General features: G+C 40.3%; 3 protein-coding genes across 3 annotated transcripts in view; 2 read left to right on the top strand and 1 right to left on the bottom strand.

Moving 5' to 3' along the window:
* The first annotated feature begins 3,955 nt into the window (after positions 1-3,955).
* six7 (SIX homeobox 7) lies at positions 3,956-7,358 on the top strand. Its single transcript, XM_038732121.1, has 3 exons — positions 3,956-4,506; positions 6,086-6,249; positions 6,551-7,358. The coding sequence occupies exons 1-3, from the start codon at positions 4,099-4,101 to the stop codon at positions 6,759-6,761; spliced, it is 783 nt and encodes a 260-aa protein (XP_038588049.1). The 5' UTR covers positions 3,956-4,098; the 3' UTR covers positions 6,762-7,358.
* A 1,245-nt stretch (positions 7,359-8,603) lies between these two features.
* Positions 8,604-16,343, top strand: zgc:101810 (uncharacterized protein LOC493612 homolog). Its single transcript, XM_038732747.1, has 9 exons — positions 8,604-8,790; positions 9,721-9,831; positions 11,670-11,828; positions 12,184-12,313; positions 12,443-12,579; positions 12,774-12,923; positions 13,978-14,123; positions 14,209-14,341; positions 15,066-16,343. Exons 1-9 carry the CDS (start codon positions 8,743-8,745, stop codon positions 15,234-15,236), a joined length of 1,185 nt encoding a protein of 394 aa, XP_038588675.1. The 5' UTR covers positions 8,604-8,742; the 3' UTR covers positions 15,237-16,343.
* A 218-nt stretch (positions 16,344-16,561) lies between these two features.
* si:ch211-168d1.3 (ras and Rab interactor 2) overlaps positions 16,562-21,242 on the bottom strand; it is a 37,339-nt gene continuing 32,658 nt past the window's right edge. Inside the window, exon 12 of the mRNA XM_038732746.1 lies at positions 16,562-18,510. Coding sequence (XP_038588674.1) covers positions 18,187-18,510 — 324 coding nt within the window. The 3' untranslated portion in view covers positions 16,562-18,186. The remainder of the gene's footprint in view (positions 18,511-21,242) is intronic.

The following is a 21,242-nucleotide window of genomic DNA, read 5'->3' on the forward strand; positions in this document are numbered from 1 at the left end:
ATGTTTACCCAGATCAGAGTCACAGACTGACAGAAAGCAAAAACCTATGCCAGTGTTGTGGGCAGGGTAGATTTATTTATCATTTTATGACACAGGGTTGTATAATGAGACCACCAAGTGATTCTTATCATGATGTCAACATATGAAATTTATCAGCTCGTGGTCTTAATGAACTTGCAATGTGTAAATAATAGAAGCTTGGCACAGGGATGCAAACTTGTCACCTTTCGGCAAATCCAAAATAGGCGATTTATGTGATATGTGTAGATCCAATGAGTTTTTCAAAATGGGGGGTGAGATGGGGCAGCGAGGATGGACAGACACCTCCACGTAGCCGCAAGAACTGTGGTTGGATGGCTTGGTAGCATCACATTTCATCCAAGTCCCCAGGAAGTGCTCTGTGCTTTGAAGCCATTTTTACTAGTGGCCGAACAAGCAGCTGTAAAACGGTATATCCATTTTTTTGGGTCACAACCCCGCAAAATTTGATCCATTTGGTTGATAACATTTGGAAAGTCTACAATAGTCGCATCATGATCATTTTACCCCTATTCAAGTTAGTGGAGGGCTAAACTGGAAGTTAGCAGGCTTCAGGGCAGCGGTGGTGGTTGGGGGGAGGGGGGGAGTTATGTTGATGTTGGAAGTTTTCCACAGATATTTAGGCTGTCGGCCATTTGGTCAGCCTCCGTCCTCCTTTCCTTCCTCAGAGCTGAAGGGCTCAGTCGGGCATTCAGATCTGGTGTGTGTGCATGTCCTTTGGATCACATCTTCAAGCAATTGTAGCTTTCTAGTTCAACTTGCATGTGTTTGGACTGTTTGAGACAGGGAAGTAGAACATTTAAAGTTAATCACGGAGAACACGTAAACTTTACATATAAACGTGTCTGAACTTTGCTTTGCAGTGAGCTGTTCATGGCTTATCTTTGGCAGTGGTTCAGAGAAAACGACTACTCTGTGTTGCTGCAGGAGTGTGTCACCCGCATGATTAGTGATGTCAAGATTATTTATTTTACGGAGATGTACAGTATAATTGCACCATATAATTAACACCACTGACCCGCCACCCTCACATCATGTCCATCCCATCACCATCTTATCATTCATCCTCCTCTAACGGCTTGGGAGCACTTAAGCAGATTTTGGTTCAGTCTGCTCTCAAAGTGTTAAACAGATTGGTTCGTGTGTGTGATGGAGTGAGTGTGTGGTGGTCTGCTGCGTGAAGTGTCTGAAACGTGGAAGGGTTAGATTAGCTGTGAGCATGATCTTCACTGAGCTCATTTCCCCCCTTCTGTGCCAAAGAGTGTGACTCACACACACACACACACACACACACACACACACACACACACACACACACCTACCACCCTTTCTAGTATTTTAGATTTAGGATCTAGCATGTATCAAATGATTGCCTACTGCTTATAAAGTAATTCTATACGCTTTCTATACCCTAAACTCCACTGAACAGCTTCTCAGGAGCAGATTTGGAAAACTCCCTCCATGATGGTGCTGAAAGGATTAGTCGACTTGTTGACTGAAAGAAAATAAACTTATGTCACTTCTGATAATTGATTAATTGCTTAAAGCTATTTATCTTTTAAGTATTTGCCAATTTTCAACTGTTTTTTCTCTCTTTTATTACTGTAAATTGATTATCTTTGGGGCTCCGGGCTGCTCGTTGGACAGCTGTTTCTTGTTTTATACTGTTGTAACTTGTGGTAGATTTTTACTGTTTGTCAGAAATAATACATAGACTAAACAATGAGAAAAATAATTTTAAAAAGCCATTCAACATTTGATTTAAAAACAAATTCTTAGTTATATCTCTAACAAAACAAGTTTATGCAAAACTGACACTCTAAATACAATAATACTGTTTTGGGTCCTTTCTAAAACTATTGACAAAATGTCATATTAAACCTAGATCTCTTTTTAGGCTGTGCCCTGTGTAAACATTTTAACATGTACAGAAAACACACAAACGAGTAAATATTTACATATAGCCTATATAAAAGTTAATTAAAACATACAGAACTACAATTCAACAGAAACAAATACATATAACATCATATGTATTCTCCATAACATTTCTAAATTGGGTAAGTGACACCAGACAGTTTCATTTAGACCTCTGGCGTCTCCAGAGTAATCCACAATGTGGTGTTGATATTTGTTAGTCATAATTGGTGATTAGGCAAAAAGGTGTCAGATGAAGCCACAGTCATAATTTTGGGGTGTCAAACCTGTTTTGTAAAACCACATAAACATTTTAATTGCTTAAATAATGAAAACTATTAGATCTTATTGTAAATGCTACATATTCATACAGGGAAAAATTTCATTTGTAGCATCTTACTATGTTTCATCAGTAAATATTTAAAAATCAGAAAAATGATTTATTCTGACAAACTCAATGTGTGAGTAATGGTCCCAGAATTACTCCAACTTGATGCTCATATGGACTTTTAAATACCATTTTTATAAATTGTGGAACACAATTGATCGGTTTCATAGTATATTATATATAATATAGTCCACGGTTCATTTTCATTTAAATTAATTTTCTGTAATTCATTGGGTGTATGAGTAGATCAGTATTTGCATCCCCAATATAGCCTACATGAACTGAAAAGAACATTATAAAAAACATAAACATTTTATGAAACTTATTTTGATTACAATGAGACAATTATCAAATACAGATTATTCAAATTATTTGCATCCACAAATTGGGGCTCCAGATGTTCGTGGATCAGCGTCAATGTCAGACCCATATCTGACAGATTTGTAGACAGATTTTAAGCCACTTCACCTTATTTTAAATCAGATGATCCTTCACCTGACTGCAACCTTTACACAAAGCCTCATATTCGCTCCAGGGAGTAATCTGTGTCTGCCACCAGAGGCCTTTATTGTTGGCTGTAAGTGAAATTGTAAGTTTAATATCTACAACTTAACATTTTTATTCAATCTTTGGTCCACTGATTCTTGGCTAAAGTGAAATATTTTCCTTGGCTAAAGTGACATAAATATTTTCCCTCTAGGTGATGTGCAAATGAAGTTTAACATGTGTTCATTCAAGTTGACAGATGCTTACAGGATCCTTAACCTGATTAATAAGAAAAGTATCCTATAAGACTGCATGAGCTACTGAGATCAGAAGGATTGAACCAAGCAGCAGATCATTAATTATTTGTCCTGTCCTGAGTTGCACTGCCGCACATCGATGCCTAAAGGCGTTTTCATTATGTCTTGGCCAGACAAAAGAACGCCATAGATTCAAATTTCTGTTTTAATTACATGACTGGTCCAGGATCGCTACAGCTTTGTGACCCGTGATGTCCTCTCGGCCAAATCTTGAGACAAATGTATATCGATTTTTATGACCATGTGCACCGTGACATCCACGTGTGTGGTAGAGTTACTGTTACTTATCACGGCTTTAAAGTTTTCTATTTCTATTTATAAAGGCAAAATGGACCATTTCTCGCATTTTCTTGGATTGCCCCTGCTGTTAAAACCAGAGTTGTTTTCTGTATGCAATGTCTCACTCCACATGTAGGCCTACTCCCCTCCTCATCTCTTCCCGAGGCAGGGCTCCATCTCCAGATCCGACCTATTGAATAACCTATCCTCGCTTGTTTGCTCTCTGCAGTCATCATGGCAGTCAGTGTATCCTCAGGCTAAGCCAAACAAGCTGATCAGCCAGTCACCTCTGTACACACTGCCCCCCACTAAGAGGCTAATGGACGGGACGTATAATCCTTCTCAAAACAACTACAGAGATGCTAATTGTATCTAGCCTAGCTATAAATACACTTTGACTCCCTGTCCTCTTTCTTTATTCAGCTCTGGAAACCTGAAGCCGCCGCCGTAGCGCACCGGCTACTCTGGAAGATTTCTCCAAATACCAGGAAGGACTCAGACAGATAAGTGAGGCAGTGGGTAGATGCTGCAAGTGCCAGTGCACTTGCCATCACTTCAAAAAAGCGAGCAGTGAGCGCACGGAGCTTTACGCACGGTTGGATACATAATTTCATGCGCCCTGTGAATATTTCCTCACTTCTTCGGTGAGCTACCGAGAAGCAACCAGCCGAGATGTTCCCCCTGCCGATGTTCACACCGGACCAGGTCGCTCGGGTGTGCGAGAACTTGGAGGAGACCGGAGACATCGAGCGCCTGGGGAGGTTCCTGTGGTCCCTGCCCGCCGCCGTGCCTGGCTCCGCCGGGGAAGCGCTGAACCGACACGAGTCCGTGATGCGAGCGCGGGCGCTGGTCGCCTTCCACGGTGGAAACTTTGACGCTCTTTACCAGATTCTCCAAAGCCACCGGTTTACGCGCGAATCGCACGCCAAGCTTCAAGACCTGTGGCTGGACGCGCACTACCGAGAGGCAGAGCGGCTGCGGGGGCGGCCGCTGGGCCCCGTGGAGAAGTACCGGATCCGCAAGAAGTTCCCCCTGCCCCGCACAATCTGGGACGGCGAGCAGAAGACGCATTGCTTTAAGGTAAACACCATGTAGCGATACTCTTTGTAGTGTTTTTTTTAACCCATGGAACCCACTTACAACCCACGTGTTTCCCAGTGAAAATTGAATTGATCAGGCGCTGATCCGGACCTCATGGCATCAACATGCGTTTAGATTATATGTAGGCTATCTTAACATTGAAACTTGACCACCAGCTGCTCTCTTGTGAAGGTGCTTTTTAACCTGACGCCCTATCAAACTATCAAACAGCCTGGTCTTTGAGCTCTCAAGCTGATAATGTTCAGAGCCCTGGTTATCCTTCTGCATTCTGCCATGAAGTCTGCTAAACTCCTTAAGGCACTGAGAATCTTCATAGACATCCTTAAGGCACGGTGGAACTGTGGCAGAGAGCTATCAGAGATCTCACACACTTTTTCATGCTTCACCATATACTGGTAAACAAGGTCAGACAAATTGATTATGGCCAAAACTAGTTTTGCCACCGATTCTTGTACATTTTTATGTCCATCCAAAAGGGTGATCAAATTGTGTTAATGTGGTGTTTGGCTTTTACTTTTTAATAACATAGGCCTATTTATCTGTATGTCTAATATGTTCTTGTGTTAAAAATGGTCACTTCAGCATTACTGTTCATCTTCTTTTTATTTTCTATTGTCTTTGCTGTAACATTTAATGTGTGCAGATGCAAAGGCCAGATTTCTCCATGGGATGCATGTAGGTTTAATTAGCAGCTACTCCTTTCAAATTTCAGCACAACTGTAACTGTCTATGAGTGCAGACTTGCAGGAGTCTAAATAAAGCCACATATCTATTATCCAAGGAGCCTATATACACGCATATTCCATATTTAAGAGCAACCTTTTCAGTGCATCACTGCTGTTAGAAACCATCAGTGGTGTCATTTTAATAAAACTATTTTGCCAGTCACACACTAACTTGTAAAGCCCTGATGTGCATCTTGAGCACCATCATGTAGGCTATACAAGAAATACAGAAAAATCGTCATGAGGTCAATAGTGGTTCTTTCGGAAACAAATTCATTGTATTTTTCCACTTAAAAGTTATGATAACACCGCTTATTTGTTAAATTTCACAAGAGAGAGGAATGAGCTACAAACCCGGAAGAAAAAAGTCAGTAAAATGATATGTGTTATAAAGCAAGGAAGAATGCCCATTGCCTGTTGGGTGTTCATGTGTGTGATCTCCCTCATGTGGCAGGGGGAAGTAGTGTTTATAAGTATAGTTAATCTTTAATTCCAACCCTCAGGAGGGATAGTCTCTCCAACAGCCTTTTAAGCCCCTTAACATGATCCCATTTAGTGGATATACATTGTTCCTCTGTAGCTTGTAATTATCTATTTATAAATCCAGCCTAATACGATTATACTGAGCATCATATGAGAGTGACAAGATTATCGAGGTTTTGTTGGAGATCAAAATACCATATGGTGTCTTTTCAAAGTGCTCTAATTCAGTATTCAGAAAGAAATTGCACAGAAGTTGCAATTCCATGCTAAAAAGAAAATATAACATAACATGTTAGTTGAATGAAGCACAGCATCCTAACTATTCCATATGTTTCCACGTGTGTCTCTAGGAAAGAACTCGTAGTTTGCTGAGAGAGTGGTACCTCCAAGACCCCTACCCCAACCCGTCCAGGAAACGCCACTTGGCCCAGGCCACGGGACTCACACCCACACAGGTCGGCAACTGGTTCAAGAACCGCCGCCAAAGAGACCGTGCTGCATCCGCGAAGAACAGGTACCTCAAAAATCACAAGTGATTATGACTAATGAGGAGAAAAGAGGAGGAATATCTGGCTTACAGCAACACAAAATGTGTTGTTGTAGATGTGTTATAGATCAAATTTGTGTTGTAAAAACCTTGTTCTGAAGTAAAATGTCTCTAAAAAATGTGAAAAAACTAAATTGGCTTTTTAGCAGGATTCATGAGGCATTATGAGGCAAAGTAATGCAGGGAAATGCCTCTGCCTGAAGAGTACTGTTAAAAAAGACTCCAGTGTGGGACCTTTTTCATCTCTCTCATCTCTCCCTCCACCCAGACTGCAGCAGGATTCTTCCCTCCTGCCCTCTGAGCGCTCATCTGACGGCTCCCTTCAGGAGCGCCACCATCACCCCCACTTGTTGCCTGCGTCCCCTCGCCACCCGGGCAGCCCCGAGGCCAGCGACTGCAGCACGGAGACCGAGCGCAGAGGAACAGGAGCCTCCACTCCAGAGATCTCTGTCAGCAGCGACAGCGAGTTCGAGTCCTGAGATGACGGACTTCTTTTCATGGACAGACTCTCGTTCCCTGCAGAGGCGAGAGCAGCGTCTGTCATCAGACTCAGACATCTGTTAAAGACACTTGAACTGTCTGTGGACACACTAAAGGTGTTCTCAGTGGGAGGAGGAGGCCACTTAATGTGGCTCTGAGTGGTATTGTAAGGGAATGATATGCAGGAACAACAGGCACTTAAAAAAGCGCCATGGCACATGACCTTGACTGTTATATGAACTAGTTTACAGCTGACCATGATTCAGCACTGTTGAACATAACATAGAACGGGTACTTTGACTTCAAATACAGTGTTTATCAGACAATTCTAGAAATAATGCCAATGGTCTTTAGATAATGTGAATATTCATATTTTAAGTTTTGATAACAATTTCAGTAAATATTTTTGGATAGATAATTTTCTAATAGTTATTATGTAAGTTACATAATTAATTTGTATGGAAACTGTGAGGACACAATGAACAATGCCTTGAGTAGGCTATTAACATTATGTAACTACATTTACATGCACATTGATGACTTGATTAACTTCAGATTATGGCAAAATGCCAACTATGGAAAGAGTCATGTAAACAATTCAGCTGGCTTATTCAAGCACATAAGGCCTGTAAATTAAATCAATTATCAGCATAAGAATAACCTAGAGTTTTGCTCAGTCATTCTATTTATTTGATCATGTAAATGCGCGACCTGTTTTCACACAGTGTCACTGCACACTGCTAACAAAGGAGGAACTTCAGTAGTGTGGAAGTAGTTTGGTTACGAAAGATCAGATGCACAACAAACCACGGTAATGTGTAAGAAGTGCAAGAAGACCTTAACAACAAAAAAGGGCAATACAACAAACTTATTTCACCACTTCAAGCAGAAGCACCCGGTTGAGTAAGAGGAGAGCAAAACATCCCACGGTGAGCGCTCAACAGTTATTGTGAGTTTAAGCCAAAAATAGAAATACCGTGAAATAATATTGTGAAATATTGCAATATTATTTTATATCAAATTGTCCACCCCTAGTTTTCAGGTTATAATGTGCATAGAAACATAGTGACTGACCAATTTAACACATTTCACTGCCTTAAAAAGGAATTAAGGGCATCACTCTTGTACAATGCTTACACAAATAACACAAGTTTAGACAGACTTTACACACATTTGCTGCTAAAATACAAAGCATTTTATTACCGACTGGGCTCTTTTGGTTACTGTTTGAAATATACAGAGCTTTTTGTAAAAATGCTCCTGAGCTGCTCTGACAATGAATTCTTGCAGGAGCTGAAACAGAAAACATGAAACAGCGAGAATGTAAAGCAATAATAGGTCTTAACTCAATGTGCCTGTTACATTTGAGAACAGTGAGACCTTGTCACACATGAATGTGTCTGAACGACACACTCAAAGGTCTCCTGTATGCTGTCTTTCTTACAACCATCATTTCTCAGAACACATTGCTGCATTTCAATAAAAATATGTATTTTGTAAATGTTTTATGTAAATAAATGAACCTATTTTTATTCAATGCTAAACTGACTCATTTATTTATAAGTTTAATTCAGTATTAAGGCACGATCATTTCATCCACCGAGAGAAAGCAGTGAACATAAGTAGAGAAAAGTCTCTCCAGAAGTGGGCAGAGAAACGACATTCAAATAATAAATGGGCCAAACGTTCTTCTTTTTTGCAAAATGATCAGTCTATTGTGAATGCCTCATTAAAAATAACATTACCTGTTTCAGAAAAGTTTGGTGTAGGTCTCACTCCTCCCTGGCCACAGAAAATGGGTGTCCTCACATTCGGTAATCCCGCCCACACTTGAAGGAGTAGCAAGAAGACTTCTGCTTACCTGTCAGTTGCAGTCACAGCTATATTCATGTGTAATAATCTTGTATTCGTCATTTGTTAGTCTGACCCCTGTCCTGACAGGAGGGAGTATCTTGAGTTATTTGTAGTATTTGTTTAAGTATGGACAGCGAGGGGAGAAAAGTGGTGGTCTGTGACAATGGGACAGGGGTAAGTCCTGTGCTTGTATTGTATTATACAGTAGCTCAGCACAATAACAGCACTGGTTGTTGTCTTTCTTTGTTGTAGATCTGAAGGTTGTATTCAAAGTTCTGTTTTTTAATGCAAACCTACACCAGGCGTGCTAAATATCTGTTTTATTTGAAAGGTGTTGTTCTAACAAGTCTGCTTCTGGATCATGAAGTGGTTTACAGCTGAAGGGTGTGAATCTGCAGCCTGATTCCACATCTGTCTGGACTTGTCACTCTGACTATGTCCACACAGCCATATATGGTTGTGATGCTTTGAACTGAGCAACAATTGGATGAAAAGCAGGAAGAGAGATTTGAGGCACTAAAATCATGCCACATTGTGGCGTGTAAATGTTGATATCCGGACACTGCAGTTAAGACACATATGTGTTATACCTGCAGTCAGAAACTGTCTGTATCCTATTTTTTTTTTTACTTGGCTTGGAATGTATTGCATCCCTCTAGGCTAAGGAATGTGGATATGGCCACAAAGACAAGTTGAGACACTACAGTGCGAGGCACAGTCATGACAGGCAGAGAAACTGATGATCTGTAGTGAATTGCAGGCCATTTAAAAGTAATGTAACAACATTTCTTTTTCCCCGTGCTTGCCAAATGAATGCTTTTACACATGTAATCAAAATGCAATTGTATTGTCTGATAAATAATTGACAATCTGGTAAATGGATCATGATAATACACTCTGCGACAATCTCCTGGATACAGATTAAGACTAGTGACAGATTAAATTTAACCGATTTATGAATGGATATTACACTTACAACATCAGTTCAGGGCTAAACAAACAAACTTACATTACATTAACCCCTTAACGCCGATTGTCGCAATTCGCAACACACCTATTCCCCAAATGCCTGTTAATGTGTTTCATTCTCAAATCCCTCCCCAGTTTGTCAAGTGCGGCTTTGCTGGCTCCAACTTCCCCGACCACATCTTCCCCGCCCTGGTGGGTCGACCAATCATACGATCAAACACAAAAGTGGGCAACATTGAGATAAAGGTGAGGCTACTACTTGCTCTCTCACTGAACCTGGCAGCTGAAATCAGCCTGGTAGCATCTGGGTTGTGATCATGAGCAATTTCATAAGAACGAAACATAAACGTTATGTAAAAGTATTTTCTTTCAGGCCTCGCTTTGCAGATTTCCCCCCATCCTATCTGATGGAACAGGTTTTGGCTTGAGACAAACAACAACAGCAACATGAGAATAATAAAGGGAATGAAAAAGGGATAAAAATCATTCACCTGTTAACACCTAGATTTATGAACAGAGTCACCAACCTTGCTACTACCTCTTATAACAAAAACACTGTTATTGTATTCTATTTAAAGCAAAGGGCATGTCTGATAAGTCTAGATGCACGCTGCATGACTTTTTCAGCTAATTACCTGACCTACCTCTTCTCCTCCAGCTCTTCTTAACTCTCAGCTCATTTGTAAAGAGTATTAGCACTGTACACCTGTTAGCTTCCTAAGACACAGTTAAGTTCGTATGCCTGTGTGTAGGTCATTCAGCTCTTGTAATCTTCACTGGACTGCGCACAGACATTTTGTAGAGCAGGAGAGCAAAGGACATTGCCACATAAAATACAGTACAAGGTAGGATAGGTACCCCCTTTGTAAAGATAATGTTTTGGTAATGTTTGCTTTTAATTCACAATCAACATCAGAGTCAAGGCAAAGACATCAGAGTTCCCCAGATAAACACATAAGATTTGTTGAAACCCCAATCATTTTTCAATACAGACTGAAATGTATCTGTACCGTCCAGTATCAGAAGTTGTCATCACATCCTAAGTTCTTGTAAGGCTGCTTGTACGAAGTCAAAAACATGGGCGCTCATCCTTTTAGATTTTTTGTCATATTGTATTGCATCTTAGCATATTTGTTAACTTTTTTATTATATATGTTGTATTGTATCACATTTTACTGTGAAGCACTTTGTGATTCTGTGAAAGGTGCTATACAAATAAACTTTACTTACTTACTTTATATATATATATATATATATATTTTTTTTTTTGATTACTCATTTTGTTAACTCTTATTGCTTCCCCTAGGTCTTTATCCCATTTCATAGCTGGCAAAGTTTAAATAAACAGACTTTAAAGTAGGGAAAACTTGATTAAATATGGTAACCTTTGTTTAGTTTATAAGATATTACACAGCACTGCTTCACCTCCACTGAACGCATCACTGTCAGGTTACCAGAGGTATCATAAGAGGGGACTGTATCATTCCCACTCGAAGAAGTGGTTTTAGTCAGTCAGTGTTCTCAGTAACAGCGTTTAAACAATGAAACCTATTGTTAATGCAGATCTTTTACTGGTCAGCTGAACTGACTAATGTTTGCTCAGTCTTTTAATAATCAGATACTGTGCTTTTATAATTATTTTGAGGTTGCCTACTGACCACTAGCATGTTGAGCTACTGTTACTATGCTGTTATTTTATAAGCACTATCCTGTCAAATAAACAAAGGAATGAAATGAAGTTGATGCCGTATGCATTAAGAGCTCCTACTAGTATCTATTGTTGCTCGTAGAGCTCTTACTTCACTGATGCTTGTTGTCCCTCAAATGTAAGTCGCTTTGGATAAAACAGCTGCTGAATGAATAAATGTAAGTGTAGAGAAAATGTAGAGTACATTTGTAGACAAAGAAGAGAAAGGGTATGCTTAAAATATTTCCCTTTCCACAAGAGAAAAACATTTGCAGTCCTAATCCTGCATTTACACAAAGATAAATTGACAGACACACTACAAAAAAGTTCCTTGTCCGTTTGTTCTGCACCTAAAGTTGGCCTCTCCCAAGGCTGAACTCCTGCTCTCTCTCACCAGGACCTGATGGTGGGTGATGAGGCCAGTGAATGTCGCTCCATGCTGGAGGTGTCGTACCCAATGGAGAACGGCATGGTGCGCAACTGGGACGACATGCTCCACCTGTGGGACCACACCTTCGGTCCCAGCCGCCTGAACATCAACCCATCAGAGTGCAAGGTAGAACACAGCTGGGCAGATGTTGTATTGCATGCATTTTTATTAAATTTGACCAAATGTTGTATGCCCTTTGTAATTTGGTGAGTCCAGATTTTTTGTGTGTATCATTCTGTGTGCACCTGTTACAGAGGTTTCAACCTTTCACAATAAAGCTCTGATTGTAACATCACATGGAGTAACAAAACAAAACTCAAATATACTAAAACAGACCAACTTGTAATTAATTGTACATGTTTTGTATTTCAGTGTTATCCTCTCTTGCTGTAACCTGCAAGACTTTCATATATCGTGCCTGGAATAACACTACATGGTAAGCTTTTAAAGCATTCACTCAGTTTGTGTTTGCTTCTTCAAGATCCTGCTGACTGAGCCGCCCATGAACCCAACCAAAAACCGGGAGAAGATCACAGAGGTCATGTTTGAGAAGTACCAGTTCCACGGCATTTATATGGCAATTCAGGCTGTGCTCACTCTGTACGCTCAGGGTAAGACATCATGTAATGAAATAAATACTCCTTCTGGATTTCAGATTCTAACTTCTCCTTCCCGTTCAGTTTGACCTCCATAGATTCACTGATTGTTGCAATGATCATAATATTCTCTTTTGTGTACAGGTTTACTGACCGGTGTGGTCGTCGACTCGGGGGATGGTGTCACCCACATCTGTTCGGTGTATGAGGGCTTTTCTTTACCCCACCTCACGCGCAGGCTGGACATTGCAGGACGTGACATCACACGCTACCTCATTAAGGTGAGCAAGGTGTTGCTCAGTCCAGCATTTGGGATGTAGGGACTCAAGAAATGGAAAATTATCCAAACTAAGAAAACAAAAGTGGTCAGAGTAAAATTGTACGTAAAAAACCTGCAGCTGTAGATGAACAAGCATAAAAGAACACAAAAACACTCCTTGATCTAACAAGTCAACTTACATCTTCCCGCCATCAGCTCATGCTTCTCCGGGGTTACGTCTTCAACCAAACGGCCGACTTTGAGACAGTACGTATGTTGAAGGAGAAGTTCTGCTATGTGGGATACGACATCGAGCAGGAGCAGCGCCTGGCCACAGAGACCACCGTCCTGGTCGAGTCGTTCACGGTATGATGAAGAATAAAATCCCAGCAAAGCATGTTTTGTGAATCATTCCTATTCACTTTCTTTCTGAGAGCTAGATGAGAAGATTGACACCACTCTCGTGTCTGTGCGGTAAATATGAAGCTAAAGCTAGCAGACCATTAGCTTAGCATAAAGGCTGAAAACAAGGGAGAAACAGCAAGCGGGGCTCCTACTAGCACCTTTAATTCCTTTTGGGAATTACATGGTTTAAACTAAGCCAAGCTAACTGGCTTAGTCTTAAAGATGCAACAGTTACTGATAACAAAATGGTTAGAAAATTCAGTTTATGAACTTACCTGGAACTTGGTGAATTTTCCAATATCTCCTGTACCTAATGCCGCATAACATAACATCTTATTGTTTAGACCGTAAACACTAGCAGGCAAGTTGTGATTCCAAGTCAGAGATATCAGGGACTGCTGACAGCAACGCTATCTCCCACTAGGTGGAAAGAACTACAGAGGTGCAAACAGATCCCTGAGAAAATGGCAGAAAAACTTAAATGTGGTGGTTCGTAATAAGCATTCATAACATTGCCTACAAATACATTGCACGTGTCCCGTTCTGCTAACACAGTGACATCTGGGAAGCGTATTGTGTGAAATGCCACAGCAGTCAGTGACTGTAGAAAAGTTGACTCAGTAATCAAAAATAGCGCTGCAACTAACGATTATTCTCAAAGTTGATTAATCTGTTGATTACTTTCTCGATTAATGAATTAGTTGTTTGTTAAAATTCAAGACAATGGTGAAAAATGTCTATCAGTGTTTCACAAAGCCCAAGACGACATCCTCTTGTTTTATCCAAAACCCAAAGATATTCAGTTTACTGTGATGGAGTAGCAAAGAAACCAGAAAATATTCACATTTTAGAAGCTGGAATCAGGGAATTTTGGTGTTTTTTTCTTATAAAGTTGACTCAGAATGATTAATCAATTATCAAATAGTTGCAGATTAATGTAATAGTTGATAACTAATTGATGAATCGTTGAAGCTCTAAATCAAAGATGTTCAGATTTATATCTTCTCCGGTGCAGCTCCCTGACGGCAGGCAGGTGAAGGTGGGTGGAGAGCGGTTCGGGGCCCCTGAAGCTCTCTTCCAGCCTCATCTCGTCAACGTGGAGGGAGCCGGAGTGGCTGAGCTGCTGTTTAACACCATCCAGGCTGCAGACATTGACCTCAGGTCCGAGTGCTGTCCATACCAATGCCCTACAGCTTCTGTATTAACATAAAAGTAAAAGGCACATCTCCATCTACCATCTGTGCAGGTCAGACTTCTATAAGCACATTGTTCTGTCAGGAGGGTCCACCATGTACCCCGGCCTCCCGTCCAGACTAGAAAGAGAGATCAAGCAGCTCTACCTGGAGAGGGTGCTGAACGGAGACACGAAAAAACTATCAGTAAGCACTAATATATTCACTGTATTTCTGCTTCACTGAAGAGGGCTGCAGTGGGTTAAAATGGTTGATAATCTGTATTTTAAAACACAGGGACTGTTTATAATCTGTAATACCTTTGCAACGATTTCATAATCCATTAAAGTAACAACAACATAATCTGCAGTTTAAGCCACAATGTTAACATAATGCATTTCCATTAATTTAATAAATGTTACAGGGCATTGATATAAAAGCTTTTTTCACTCTTGTTGGAATAATAATTGCATTTCATAGAACAAGGTCCACTAACATGCTTTATCTGGAGCTTTCGACCATATCGCATGGTCATTACAATGAAAGAAAACTGAAAGTACCTAGAGCTGAGGCAAGGATAAACATATTTTTCGATAAATTTGAACTCCTTTTTACATATAGCTCCAGAAAATAGTTTGGACTACTATATTGTAAATTATTACTATTTCTAACCAGGAAATGCTTACTTTTTTGTTGTTATAAACCCAAACCCACTATGATGCTGTAATTATTGTTAACAGTAATGGAGAACTTATTTTGTGAATAGGATTATTGTGATATATAGAAGTTTTTTTTACTGCAGTTGCAGCAGCAGTTTTATCTGGTGCTCCAACAGAGGAAGACAGAGCATAAAAGCATAAAAGAGGGACAGTATGTATGTACTGTAGAGCACTGTGTTTTAATGGCCGCTCTTTTGTCTTCACCTGTGTAGAAGTTTAAGATCCGCATCGAGGACCCTCCCAGGCGTAAACACATGGTGTTCCTGGGCGGCGCGGTGCTGGCCAACATCATGAAAGACAAGGACTCCTTCTGGTTGAGCAGGGCAGAGTACGAGGAAAAAGGCCTGGGCGTGCTGCAAAAACTGGGAGTTGGAGTCAAATAAAAATAAAACGGGAAACATCTTCTCCTAAACATTTCAGTTTTTATTTTAACGTCATGCTGGAGGAAAAAGTTTGAATCCAATTTACTTAGCAGAAAATGGCTCTCCTTTATTCATGCAATCGATTAATCAATTAGTCGACTGGCAAAAAGCTGACAGCAATTTTGATGATCATTTCATTGGCATTTATCAAGTCTAAAAGCCAAATAGTCTCTTGTTGCAGCTCCTCACATGTGAATATTTGCTGCTTTTCTCTGTTTATATCATTGCAAACATATTGGCTTTTGGGTTGTTTTTTGTTGAGACAAGCAAGTTGAAAAACGTAATGGGAATTTTTTCGCTATTAATGACATTTTATAGACTAATTACTTGACTCATCTTCAAAATAATCATTTCTATTACAAATAATTGATAGTTTCGGCCTTAATCCCTGCTGAGGTGAAGTTTTATAACAGTAAGACCCTTTTTGCTAATACATGTACAGCATAGTCTAAGTCTCAGGTCATCTGTTTGTTGCTTCCACAACAACTGACCATAAGCTGGGCAGCACTCCAGGCTGATGAGGTAAGCATAAGAGGATTTTGAGGAGGTGGTTTATTTTGCATATTTTACCATAAATCTGTTTGGCACACACTGAACACACACACACACAGTATATGGATACCTGAATCTTTTATGAACTTTTTTTTTTAATACACTGTGACTGATAAATCTAAATTTTTGCATTTGTGGACATTGTTTTTCTGTTGTTTAAACTGGGTCTCTAATTAATGTCAAGCCCATTAAATAAATGTCAAGCACATTATCTAAACTCATAGTGTGCCCAGAGCTCCTGGGACTTTGTAAAAGGCTACTAGAAACAAAATATGCTGGAAAACACCACGGATTTTGGGAAATGTGAAATGTTTAAAATAGTAAACCTGTCAAACTAGACTGAAACTGAGTAATTTTATATTTAATTGTTATTTCTCAAAATAATTATAAACAATGCAACTTCTTTACCTTGATATATATATTTTTTTGCATTTGTGCAAAATATCTGTCTTAATACCCTATCAGAAAAATGTCTTTCTAAGATGCTTTTAAATAAATCAAACATGCCAATTAAAATGTGAGCAGTGCTGTCTTTGATAAATGTTAATAGCTGAACCAGAGACCAAATATAGCAAATCTCATTAGAAACCACAAAGCTCACACACATTTGAGGGTGCTGGCAGTTTAAAGGCAGGAGCAAACTGTTATCTGCTGCCCTCTGGTGGCTGAGTTTGGGTAAGACATCAAATCACAACATCCACAATCCCACTGCAACACAACTTAACAACATTGTGAACAGATATTGCAATTTTTATTGCGATAGTTACCTGACAAAATACAGTAATGTGTTTTTACACTGAAAAGAAATAGTGAGCTCTCACAATGAACACATGCTTCACGCGCACACGCACCACATTCGCAGAACCTTCACGTTAAATGAAAAAGCATGCAATAATGTTCAAAACACACCATAGCTCTCAAAATGAACCTCCTCCGCTTATTAAAAACTCCAGATATGTTGAAAATCCATACTTACGTTTGATATCTACCCAACAAATTGAACAATTAAAAGTTATTTTTAAATACACAATATGATCACTGATAGTGACACTGAGTTGAACAGTCAGTTGATAGTGATGACTTGCAGCAGGCGTCACCAGAAGCTGGTGACTTTTTACATTTACATTCTACCAGTCACCGAACAGGTCCTGGTTTATTGGTCAGACTGTCCTCTCAGTCCGGGTTGTAATGCAGTGCTATTTGACAGTACGGCCAAGAGAAACAGTAGAACTCAAAAGCAGTGGATTGAAACATGAGATGAACGCATGTGTGAAAGGATTAAAGTCTGACACTGAAAACGTTTTTAATACATTCGCAAGTCATTTAGTGAATCTGTTGCAGGTTGTTCTCGGTGTGTCGATGTGATGCCGTTTTATTTTTCTCACATGGTTTTTAGAAACAGAGAGCTGATGCTTTTCTATCACTTCCCTCCTACTCGCTCATTACTCCACCTGCCAAAAACACTTAATAGAGGAGAGTCTGCTCCTTTTCTCAAAAAAAAAAAGCAAAAATAAAAATTGTCTCTGTGGGTGATTCTAAAAATAAACAGCTGATTTAAAGCTTCCCTTGAGCTTGTAAACCTGATTTCTTTCAAAGCAAAACACCTGTTGTGTCACATTATGGCCTTTCTGTATCTGTTTTTTTTTTGTCACTTTGGTATTGAGGTTTGGTCTTGGCTATAACACATCTCACCTTTTGGACAAACTGTATTTCCGGGGGGGCACAGAAAGGTTTGAGTCCCCAGACCTTGTAACAACATGGGTCCATCCGAGGATCAGCCGACTTTTACACATAAATGTGAAGTAATAAAACATCCAAGTGTCTTTTTTGCCCAGAAATATACAGTGAAAGGGTTACATCACCACGGTGGACAATTTCTCCTGTGCCTACTGGAAGTGATTTTGTTTCCAGGCAACAGTAGTCTCACCGAATTTGTCTTTGGATTTGAGCCTCCTCACGTTTTAATGATGTAATCTCTTCAAGGTGTAACTCTGGGTTCATGTTTCAAATAACAACCAAATCCATTTATTACACATTATCCATGTCACAAATAGTACACTCCTTTACACCAGCAGCCACACTGAGTGGTACATAGTACAACTTTTGGCAACAGTCCCTATGTTGGTCCTGCTCTGCTCTGCATGTTGGTCCATTTAGGGAAGAGTTTACCGTTTAAGGTCTGCCCCTAGTCTGGAGAAGGGCTGTAGTTTTTCACAACAAGTCCTGACCCACGACGAGACACAACACACCGCCGGAGAGAAAGAGACAGAACCAGAGAGAGAAAGAGAGAGAAAGCGAGAGCCACCATCCATCTCCTCCTCCTCCTCCTCCTCCTCCCTCCTTCCTCCATTCCTCCCACTCACTCCTCACACACCGACTCGCTCAGGTCCACGGCGCCACCTCTAGTGAGCCGCCGCATCTTGCTGAAGTCGTGGTCGGTCCTCAGGTAGGAGAGCGAGGGACCTCCCTCACTGTGGCTAGCCAGGTCCTGGGGCTGGGCCTGAGGCGGCAGGGCCCTCATCTCGCCGCCACTGCGCCAGTACAGGGTGTATTGCTGCGGGTCGGACACGCCGAAGGTGGTGGCGCACAGCTGCGCCAGTGCCTGGCTGGTCTCCCCGGCTCTCCACTGCAACGTCCGCACGGCGCTCCGCTCCCCGTCCTGGAACAGTATCCGAACGCACCTCTGGATAGAGGGAGAGAGGGAGGTGAAGAGATAGAAAGAGAAAAAAAACCCAGTGAATATATACTGTATTCATGCAAAACAGAGGTCAAGAGGCTTATGGAGTGAGGGCAAAAGAGGGGGAGGAGAGAGAGATGAAGCCAGAGGAGAAGTGAGAGCTGTATGAGCACACACAGGTTTATAATCCACTACAATAAATGAGCCAAAATGATCATCATAAAAGAAATTCTCTCTAAAAAGCTCTCTCCAAAGCTTCTACTTCCCACACACACAACCAGCAGGTCCAAGAGCTTCATAGGAAAATCATCCTCGTGAAATTGCTCTTTTCTCTGTTGCATGTTACAGCTTCATTGAGACAAACTCCAGAGTTTTAATCCACTACAGCATGTCCACGTCCAAACTGATCAAAAATAATCCATTAAGCTTGCTCTACCTTGGTCTAAGTTTTCCCTTTGCACTTTAATCCAAACAGAAACTTTTTGACATTTTCAAAAGAACAGAAAGCGATCAAACACACAACTAACGAGTTGGTCTCAACAATTTCCCCACTTCAAACACTTAGTGGCAATTGTGCCGTATGTAAGCTATTATATAATGTCAGATTCAACCACCTACAGACGCCCTCACAACTCTCTGTATAACACACACAATGAAAACATACTGAACATTATCCTTTTACCAAACATCCAATCTTGAGAAACCAGTGACAGTCCTCTTCTCTGCCACACTCAAACACACACACACCACACATCCTAACTGTTCACACAACCACCCCCCGTAACACACACACACACACACACACAAACACACCACAAGTCGCCAAATATGCTTAACAAGAAAAAGAAAAACACACACCAGCAATTACAATCAACAGGTCTGCCATCATCAGAACTTACAGAGTCACTGAGCTCCTCACTGTCCGTGTGCATATTGTGTTTGCCTGCTTCGATGGGTAGATGCAGCTCAATAAATTTCATGTTATCTGACCGCCCACTTCTTCATAGCACTTGGCTCACTGATCCCCGCCTGTGTCAGAGGAAAATCTGGCTGCCGGGTGAGTTAGATCGGCTATTTGAAGCCAGGAGAGGCACCACGTGACGAGACAGAAACGTTGGGGATGACAATGCCTTTTTTCCATGGCATCTGGTGGACCATTATACCAATCTGGGGCTGGGAGAGTGATAATAGGAGAGTGTAGGTAAAAGTGTGAGTGTATGTGCGGCCCGGTAAGCCGGCAGCCCCAGATCAGCGGATTACATCCAAAATGGCTAAAAACTAATCCCCTGAAATTAATTTGAAACGTGTTTGCGTGCAATAGAGGGACATCCAGGTGTGCTGTCTGAATTCTGATGGATGACCTACTGCTCCACTGAAAATCTTCACCTTTTGCACGACCTTGATACAATTTAAAAACTGTCTTCATCTTCCCCAGCAGCAGCATCATCTGCAGCAATACCTTTATAGATCAACTTTGAATCAAATATGGGTCACTGTTACTCGTTCTAACCCACCTGCCAATGTCACAGATGTAGGATAATCTGATATTGCTCAGCGTGCGTCGCCATCAGTATAATCAATGTAAAGCCAGTCCTCTTTGGATGGATTATCACCTTGTTTTTGTTGTTGTTTGTGTCATTTGAAAGACAGAAAACGTCTGAATTGTTGTACATTGTTTTGTGTTGTAAAAGGTAAAAAAGAGTTTGTTGATGATTCTTAGTGTCTGTTTAAAATTTGTTTTAAGTACCGGACAAGCTGGAGTTTAGGCCCAGGATATCAGGACAGATCATTTCTGGTAAGTTGTCAGTTGCAGACAAGTACTCTAAAGCCAGGAACACATTAGAAGAGCGAGCACATTTCACAGATTACAGTTCTACCTAGTTGCTTACCAGTGGAAGAAGGATTCAAATCCTACCACACTGCAAAAATATTCCACTACATGTAAAAGCACTGGATTAAAAACCTTAACCATAAGTGTTATCAGCAAAATGTACTTACATTTATTTTATCAAAAGTAAAAGTATTCATTCTGCAGTAAAATGTGATGTATGTTGTTTCTGGATTAATATTACTGCTGCATTAATGTGTGTTGTGTGTTGCTGCTGTAGAAGTTCAAGGTTGAGCAAATTTTACCTGCTTTATATCCTGTTAGGTAGTTTCATCTACAGCAATGCATCCTATTCTCTAAGATATTCACATGTTTGCTGTCTTGTGAGAACCACGTCTTTCTACAAAGTCCACTTTTCTTGAGCTCTGTTTTCAGCTTTGTGACCATGCATATTCCAGCTGATCCAAGGGAGGTTTTAAATAGTTTATTTATCTAAAGAAGTGGGAGAATTATTTCAACTCATAAAAGAAAACTTCTCCTTTTTAGTTTATCAGAAAAATATAATTAGAAATCACCCGATTTGGAGATACATGGTTTTCACTGGACTAGATGAACAATTTGTAACTAAAGCAGTCAGACAAATGTAGTGGACAATATATACAATATTTGTCTCTCTAATGTAGTGGAATAGAAGTATAAAGCTAAATTGATTTGAATAATAATATAGTTATATATATTATAATTCAGTAAAATAATATTCATAATTCTGAAATGAGACATTCTGTATAATGAGTACTTTTACTTTTAGCACTTTAAAAAGCAGTAGGGAATTCTTGTAAAAATTCCTTTTTTGTATTTGATTAAACTGTTACTATATCCTGACAGTAGTGCCAGATCATCTGTATTCAGA

This window comes from Micropterus salmoides, unplaced genomic scaffold, assembly GCF_014851395.1.
Source record: "Micropterus salmoides isolate LMB-PRFRI ecotype aquatic unplaced genomic scaffold, ASM1485139v1 Ms_hic_scaffold_2, whole genome shotgun sequence".
Lineage (NCBI taxonomy): Eukaryota > Metazoa > Chordata > Actinopteri > Centrarchiformes > Centrarchidae > Micropterus > Micropterus salmoides.